Here is a 9,163-nt window from a genome sequence, read left to right on the forward strand (position 1 = left end):
GAATAGTGAGATTGATGGGTTAATCTTTCTAGGCCAGTATTAGCAGTCTGGTCGTACCTCCTTCCTTTGTTCTGAACAGACTGAGATGACTGTCCTTGTTTATACCCATGATCAGCTGTGGTTTTAGACATACCCTCTTTGATGAATTTAGGAGCACTTTTTGAAGATTCTCCTTGTTCAAATCCCAGACCCTTTTTATCATAAGGATTTCTGCCAGAATCTAGGATCTTATCTAGGGTGGATGTGGTATCCATCATTTGGATATTTTTCTTCAAACTCTCCAATTCCTTGATTAATTTTCCTTCTCTGGATCGTATCTGAGTGATGAGATCTTCTTTTATGACAAGCTCTGCATTCAATTTCTTTATAAGATCATCTCTTTGCTTCAGATCATCATTCAGATTCTTGTTTACTTTTACAAGTTGTTCCCAGCTAGCAACCAGCTTTGCAAATTCTGTCTCAAGTTGAGTATGTCTCTCTTCAAAGTCATCAGTTGATATGTATGATTCTCCATCTGACTGATCTCCGTCTGACTGAGGATCTGTTGCAGTGAAGAAGGCTACAAAGTTCCCTACATTATCATCTGATTTTTCATTTGAAGTTTCCTCTTCATCATCACTGAAGGTAGCTATAGACATAGCCTTTTTCCTTTTAAGATATGTTGCACATTCAGCCTGTATGTGCCCATATCCTTCACATTCCGTACACTGTACTGACCGATTGAGAGATTTTCCTGTGTCTGTGGAAATGTTTTTCTGTTTTGCCTTGATCGCCCAGCCTGAGATTGAGTGTTCTGTGAGAAAGGGGCGGTTTCCACCTTTTGATATGAAGAGTTATTGCCTTCTTATTGTGTCCTGGTGGACTGACCTTGACCCTTTCTGTTGAAACCCTTCAAAATTTTCTTGAAGTTCTTGGTTAGGAGAGCCAAGGTTTCATCATCTATGTCATCTGTGTCAGATTCTCGATCAGCCTCAGCCACAAAGGCCACCGACTTTCCTTTTCTGTTGTTTCCAATATCATCATCTGCAAGAACTTCTAGTTCGTAAGTATGTAAGCTTCCCATAAGTTCTCCGACAGTCTTCTTTTCCCAACCCGTGTGTTCCTGAATAGCAGTTACTTTCATCCGAAAGCGTTTGGGCAAAGACCGAAGAATCTTTTTGACCACTCTCTCATCAGTGAATGGTTCTCCAAGAATCGAGGCTCGGTTCATCAAGTTCTGAACTCTACTATGGAAGGTAGAGATGGTTTCTTCTTCAATCATTCTGAGGGCTTCGAATTCTGATAGAACCATTTGTAACTTTGACTGTTTAACATCACTAGTTCCTTCAAATCTAGTTTCAAGAATTTCCCATACTCGTTTAGCCTCTTTTACTCCTGTAACAAGAGTAAACACAGATTCATGCAGGGATCCAACAATAGAATTCAATGCTTTGTTGTTTAGATCAGAGGCATTAATCTCATCATCCGTCCAAGTTTCCATGGGCTTTTCTTCAGCAACTCCTTGTGCATTCTGAGTGGTAGGACGACTCCACCCAGTTAGGACAGTGCGATAAACCCTGGTACCTTGTGCTTGAAGATATATCTCCATGCGAGCCTTCCAGAAAGAGTAGTTTTGACCATCTAGTTCTGGTGGTTTCATACTTGCATCCATCCTGAAAACAACAACCAACCAACGAACATGCAGAAGCACTTGCACAAAACAGAAATAAAGCAAAACTAAAACACCCCGTCGGACCAAGTCACTATGTAGACTTAAAAGTTCTGATACCACATGTAATTTTGCTTTTCCTTCTTTAACTGTTACGAGATTAAAAGGATTATCTGACTGACTGAGATTACTGATTGATTCAGATAGGTTATCTATCAGTAGAGATAGATCATGGAGAAAAACTAATAATAAGGAATCAGCACAAGTATCAAAGACACAGAATGTTTACCCAGCTCGATACAGTGTGTATCTACGTCTGGGGGACGATCACGTAGGCGTCCAATCCACTAAATCATAATCCGATGTACAAAGGTAGATATACAATGATCTTACCCAAGTGCCCCACACAAGGTACAAACCCAGTCTACACAGGTTTAGTGGATTGTTGAAGATGGAGAGCCATGCATTCAGAAGTCCAATGAAATCCCTTCACTTGGAGAGCTCACTCTGATGCAGTCCACTTCAATGATGCTCTTTGACGTTGTTCCCACAACGATGTGATCTCAGTGTCCTTTTGTTTAAGCAGCAGTAGCTCTTCTCAAGTTCATCATCTTAATCACCGTGAACATATTATATTGAGAAGATGCATAGCAATCAAAGATATAGACTCATATAGTGGCTGGAGAGAGTTTCTTCGTATATTCAGCGTTCCCCTAGTTCCCTTCAAGAACTGGTACTTATAGATCCTTCAATAAACACTCTCTGTAGATCACTTTGATTGTAGAAGGTAGGACTATAAAAGAGGAATGTAATCGTAGCAGATTAGGTCCATTACCTTCTTTGAAGATACGCTGATCGCTTTCCATACTGGGCTGATACAACCGCGTGAACCTCTTAAGGAAACAGCTTTCCTAAATCAGATCTTCAGTGTCAGTTCTTCTGTCGTTGCTTCTGATAGATTAGACATCTGTAGACCCAACCGGACAGACTCTAAACCTATCTTAGTATGCCATAATAATATTGCCAATTATAATATGGGGTTTTTGAACATAAAAACACTAACATGGGACATCTATTTTAGGTCTTGGGGAATGGTTCATCAAAAGAATGCCTTTTGTATGTCATATCTATAATGCCTCTAAGCAATTTAGTTCTACCATATCTCCAGCTCTGTTTATTGATTTTCTGCTCTAGTCTTTTCATCAAATGGCTCACTAGTACAAAATTGAATGCTAAATTATATGAGTATAATATATGCATGCTAACTTTGCTCAGATGATGGTGGTGGAATGGACACTGAAGCAATGCACCATTGTTTGAGTTTTGGATTTTCAGATAAGTCGAAGTTAGCAATGAGAAAGTGTATGTAGATGATTAATTGACATTTGTTTGACCTTTTATTTTTGAATATTTGTTTGTTTGACCTTTTCTGTTCTAGTTAATTTAAACTTTCAGCTTTTCAGATGGAAATAGTTTTAAGACCAGCACTATGAGACTTGGGGCAGATGTTATTGTCTTCATATAACACTATGTGAAAGTTCAATCTGTACGCAAATCTCACCCCTACAACTATACACATGCATGCCCCCCATATATATATGATGCCTGTTATTTTTTTTTTTCTTTTAGTTTTTTTGAGAAATGATAAAATAAGAATAACCACAATCACACATCAACACAATATCAATGGTCAAGATTAGACCACAATCCTCAGAAAGTGTCCTCATTTGATCCTCAATATATATATATATATATAGAGAGAGAGAGGGAGATTTAAAGCTTATAGGAAAGTAATTACACGCCTGAAGATATCAAATGATTCAGTTTTTGTTCCTTGTTGTCTTCTGTATTTTTGTTGCATCTCAAATGTATTACAGAATACAAGGCCTTTTTCCAACCTTCTATAAGCTTTAAAATTTATAAACCTGTGATCATTGGTCTTGCCTTGAATGTTTTGAATGCAAGATGTCAGGCGTGAAAGTTTACGCAAATCTCACCCCATACTATACACATGCATGCCCCCCATATATGCTGCCTGTTTTTTTTTTTTTTTTTTTTTTTTTTTTTTTTTTTTCTTTTTTTTTTTTTGTGAGAAATGATAAAATAAGAGCGACTTGAAATAAAAATTTTGTTTATTTTTAATGAAGATATATTGTTCGATCAAATTATGCATTGCATGCAAATTTTGTTTATTTGCATTATATTGGATTGTGTTTAATTTTCTGGATAAATGACTTAATTGAAAAGAGCATTGGGTGAAACACAACCTACAATAGGAATTGATGTATACGAAAAAAATTATTTTTAAAAATATTTGATTGTCCCGAATACATTTTCTTTTTAACATACATAATTCAAAACTAACAATCATAGTAATATAATATAAATAATTTACATGCATATTTTGTAATTTTGTGTATCATGTATATTTTCATGTTGCACTGGTGCTGGTCTGTGGAATTGATGAAAGTATTTTTCATGTTTCGTAATAGTGTGGATCGAATAATATTGATATTTGGTTATGTAAATAAAAGTTTTAAAATTACAAAAAAAAACTTGGCGCTGCCGTTGGTTCCATGGAAGTAAAACAGGATACAAGTGTCTGCTTTCAATTTTGAGTTCCTCAAGTTGAGGTAAATACCACAAATTATCCAAACAATTCGGCTCTCCAAATTCCTCCATGAAAATTCCCATCACTATTTTTTAAAACCACAAGAGTTTGTAAATTCCAATCCTTTAACAATGGTAAACTGTTAAGAGACATGGATGGGCACAGAGCTAGGTATCTCAAAAGAATTAGATCCGCAACATATGAAGGTACATTAATGAAGTTGAGAGAACCTAAATGTACTACTCTCAATCTCTTGAAATGAGAGGTTGCAGGAAGTTGATAAACTTTTGGAGTCATATGATCATCATCATCATGAAAGCAAAAGAGGGAACCAAACCTGTTGATAGCAGTGTGCACATCAAGATTAGGATTCATTGATTCTAAACATAACCAACGTTGGACGTGGTGAACACTTCCAGCTAATAATCTAGATATTGCTTGCCACTTAATAATGATTGAAATATAAAGTAGGAAAGAATTGAAATTGAAAAAAAATGTATGGTACTATTAGTCGCATAACAAATTTCACCTTATCAGTTGTGGGTTACCTGATCTGGTGCATCCATATCTATACATAAGTCCACACTGACAGATCTAAGTTGTTTATTTACAAATTAAATAAAGTCTAATACTTCTTCTTGGAGACGTGCTTACGCAGAAGCTTTAACGTCATCACAAATTGGAGGGACGTTTTTGCCAGAGAGTGTTGGCTTCACGTTGCAACATTCCGATATGGCGCTGCCATTGGTTCCATGGTATTCCAAGTTCACCCCGGACATCTCTACTTTTTCACACGGTACTCCAGGGCTGCATAGTAACTTCACTGCCACCTTCGTCGCCGACGTCCCCTTTATGTCCTTGAAGCTAACGTCACTGATCTTTACTTTCGACGGGACGCCAGCCTTGCATTGATTCCAGGGGCAGTATTGCTGATCGATCAAAATTGGGGTGCTCACATTGACCATCTTCAAATCTTCGAAGTGCATGCCAGTGGCGACGCCCTCTGGAGATGCCGGCCACGTCTTGATCCTAACTCCGAACATAGTATTGGTGAGTTTGCAGTTTTTGATGCACACGTCCTCCACCGGTTGTTCGTTAGGGTATCTTCCTAAACTTCCGATAGCGATTCCGTGGCCAGGGCCGCACTTCACATTTTCGATGGTCACCTTCTTGGCGCCATCCCCGAAGGAGATACAGTCATCGCCGGTCTTAATTTCGGCATCGTCCACCGTAACCCCTTCGGAACGCCCGATGTGGATTCCGTCGGTGTTTGCGCTGTCCGCCGGTGCACGGATTTTGATTTTATTCAACGTCAGGTTCTTGCATTGTATCACATTCATGTGGAAAAACTTGCTGTCCACAGACTTTATTCCTTTCACCACCGAGTTCGTCAACGTACCCAAGTTCATGTTCTATTTAAAAATAATAAGTAAAAGCAAAGAAAATAATAATAAAATCATATCCAAGATGAGATCGAGTACTTACAATGGGGAGGTTTTTACAAAGGGGAGCATTCATATTCTCCTTACACTTGTTTATCTTCCAGGCGGCGGAACCTTGGCCGTTATAAGTACCGCCGGAGAGCGTAAAGTCTTTAATCATGCTGAACAAAATCCATCCATCTTTTGTTTTGAACTGACTGAGATCGGTTGGCGCGATAAATTTGGCACCTTCCGCCGCATCAAATGTTACGGCACTCTTACAAGGACCTAGAAACCCAATCTGACCCAACATATACTTGCCTTCCGGAACCTTGAGCGTGCTCGGCTCTGTCGCTTTGCATACCTCATCCCAAGCTTTCTTAAAAGCCTACTCAAATAAACCACAAAACACAATCAAACTATATATTTATATATAGAGAGAGAGAAAGAGACAATACTATTGCATGTATGTTTGTACCGCAGTATCATCGCAATCCCCATCACCTTTTGCACCAGATGTTTTAACGTTAACTTCAACGCCCTGTATTGTTGCTACAAGATATGCCACATAGAAAAAAATCAATGCAGCTTGAATCGCATTGGAACCCATCTCTTTTTTTTTTTTTTTTTTTTTTTTTTTGTGTGTGTGTGTGTTTATTTTATGTTATTTTATTTTCCTTTATTCTTGTTGAGATACAGACGGATTGTTGATGGGTAATTGAAATGATCGGGAGTGTGTATTTATAAGGTGAGAAGAGAAGTTTGCTACCACGAATATGGAACATAATTCTAGGAAAATTTTGTTGGGTGTGTTACAAGTGTTTGGTTCAACCGGATTCTTAATTAATTTGTCTCATTACTAATTTTTAATTCTCAAAGCCTAATTGTGTGGAACTGACCATTGATGTAAATATTATGACAGACTTATTCCATGTATTTTTTATTATTTCTTTTTAAACTTGAGTAACATATGCATACAGGGTAGATCCCAACAAAAAATCAATGAGGGTAAATATTAAAACCAAAACAAAAAGTTTCAAATTTGGTATAAATTACTGGATTAGATAACATATTGGATTTTAATTTGTTTCTATTTTTATCTTTAGTTATCGGCGGAGACTGTGAGATTAGGAGAGGGGTGTAAACGAGCTGAAGCGAGCTCGAGCTCGATCGAGCTAGAAAATTGATGCTCAAGCTCGGTCGGTTATGAAACAAGTCGACTCGAATTTGGTTTGAGCTCGATATATATATATATATATATATATATATATATATATATATATATATAGATATATATATATATGTATATATATATATATATATATATACATATATATATATATATATATACATATATATATACATATATATATATATACATATATATATATACATATATATATATATATATATATACATATATATATATACATATATATATATATAGGGATGCACTCAGGTGCGAATAAGTGCCCAGGAAGGAAATGCGAACGAATCAGCGCGCGACACGTGTTCAGATCTAATAACTTAAAAAAAACGCGGTGGCATTTTCGTAAATAATCGAACATCGAAGTGCAAGTAAAATCACTTACAAGTGCACCTACTTTCACCTATAAGTGCATGTAATTTTGCCTTGTTAGCATTCACTTTCCGCAAACATTCATGCACCTGGGTGTGCTTATAACTATATGTGCAACTATTTATAACTATAGGTGCAACTACTTATAACTATAGGTGTACCTACTTTCACCTATAAGTGCATGTAATTTTGCCTTGTTAACATTCATTGATCTGAGTTCAGCGGGTAGTAATACCCCTGAAAACCACTCGCAAACATTCATACACCTATATGCAACTACTTATAACTATGTGTGCAACTACTTAGAACTATAGGTGCAACTACTTAGAACTATAGATGCAACTAAGTATTGATGCTCAGTGTAAATTTTTACTTGCACCTATAATACATTTTACATGCACTTGTAATACATTTTACTTGCACTTCGATGTTCAATTATTTACGAAAATGCCACCGCGTTTTTTTAAAAAATCAGTGTTTCTCATCCATTAGATCTGGACACGTGGACGAACAGAATCCATTCCTATTTCGCGCCTGGGCAATGCATTCGCACCTGAGTGCGATTATATATATATATATATATATATATATATATATATATATATATATATATATATATAGTTACAAAAACCTAATTAACCAAATACTAATATCGATTTTTTAACAAAATCAAATAATTAATAATGATCAAATAAATCAAAATTAGATGATAAGCTAACTATTTTACCGAGCAGAGCCTTTATTTTTTTTTAATATGTGATCTTTGGTCGTCCCATAGGAAAAGCTTCACCATCCTTATTGAGGCGATTGCAATGAGGCAATTAATAATGTTATTTTAGTTGGTAATTAATATATCAAACTTGCGCTCTCCGTTAATTATAACGATACGTCATTTTTTTACTTAAAGAAACAGTGTTATTTTTAGACCGCGTGTCACAAAATTTTATGGATCGCGGTCCACAGTATAATTGCTGTCCCAAGCCTGGGAATCTGGCAGTGGATGCCAATTGCCAAGGGTGGTGAGTTGGTCAACATGTAGCTGTTCTGTACCTCCATTTGGCAGGTTAGGAATGAGGGCGGTGGCTGCATGGAATTCGATGAGATGTATGGTACTTTTCTATTACAATTAATGTATGGTACAATTAAGTTCAATCACGTGATGTATGGTACTTTTCTAATACATTAGTATTCCTAATACTCTCTCTCAAGCTGAAGTGGGGAAAGAAGCAATACAAAACTTGTCTCATAGCACACGAAAATGTGAAGAGGCTAAAGATTTAGTAAAAATATAATATCAATTATTTGATCCAACCAAGCTTGATCTATCGATCCCAACCCATTTAGCCTATAGGGGTACCTAGGTTAATGTGTTTGATGGGAAAAAATATTAATTTTAACTTTTTTTTTTTGAAAATAAATATTAATTTTAACTTAAATGTTAATGTCCATTAAATCATTATTAGTAAGCGGGCTTGAAGGCTAGCCCATTTAGCCCACTAGCGCACTATGCGCAAATTATGCCGTGGAAACGTGTTCATCATGCTTGGTGAACACGCTTCCAAACGACGTCGTTTTTGGCGTCTTTAAAAAAAAAATACACTGTTCTATTAACGGCGTTAGGAAGGCAGTTCTGATCCGACAACTCTTTGCGTTTGATTCTTTCCTATTCGCAATTCTCTGAAGGCAGTTGTGATCCGACATTCGCGATTCTTTCCTATTCGCGATGGAGGAGACGACGGTTCGAGGAGAAGATTCAACCGATATGATTTCTGCGATTCCAGGTTGCGTTCGATTTTATGCGTTTGATTTCGTTTGATTTATGAGATCATGGATTGTTGAAGATTTAGTTATTTTTATTCGTATTTGTTCAGTATCTATGCAGTTTGAATGTTCATAATGTCGTA

General features: G+C 36.6%; 1 protein-coding gene across 1 annotated transcript; it reads right to left on the reverse strand.

Annotated features, from left to right (window-relative positions):
- Nucleotides 1-4,775: 4,775 nt before the first annotated feature.
- Nucleotides 4,776-6,336, reverse strand: LOC109191762 (exopolygalacturonase-like). The gene is made up of 3 exons (XM_019342413.1): nt 6,159-6,336; nt 5,745-6,068; nt 4,776-5,671 (listed from the first exon to the last, which is right to left on the reverse strand). Exons 1-3 carry the CDS (start codon nt 6,288-6,290, stop codon nt 4,910-4,912), a joined length of 1,218 nt encoding a protein of 405 aa, XP_019197958.1. The 5' UTR covers nt 6,291-6,336; the 3' UTR covers nt 4,776-4,909.
- Between the last annotated feature and the right edge of the window lie 2,827 nt (nt 6,337-9,163).

Source organism: Ipomoea nil, unplaced genomic scaffold (genome assembly GCF_001879475.1).
Source record: "Ipomoea nil cultivar Tokyo-kokei standard unplaced genomic scaffold, Asagao_1.1 scaffold1720, whole genome shotgun sequence".
Taxonomy (NCBI): Eukaryota; Viridiplantae; Streptophyta; class Magnoliopsida; order Solanales; family Convolvulaceae; genus Ipomoea; species Ipomoea nil.

What these genes read in the sequence shown, in the direction of transcription:
- LOC109191762 (XM_019342413.1), bottom strand. Translation starts at nt 6,290, where the DNA reads ATGGGTTCCAATGCGATTCAAGCTGCATTGATTTTTTTCTATGTGGCA. An exon ending in GGGATTGCGATGATACTGCG is followed by an intron (nt 6,069 to 6,158) that starts GTACAAACATAC and finishes TTATTTGAGTAG; the next exon opens with GCTTTTAAGAAAGCTTGGGA. An exon ending in TTTGTAAAAACCTCCCCATT is followed by an intron (nt 5,672 to 5,744) that starts GTAAGTACTCGA and finishes ATTTTTAAATAG; the next exon opens with AACATGAACTTGGGTACGTT.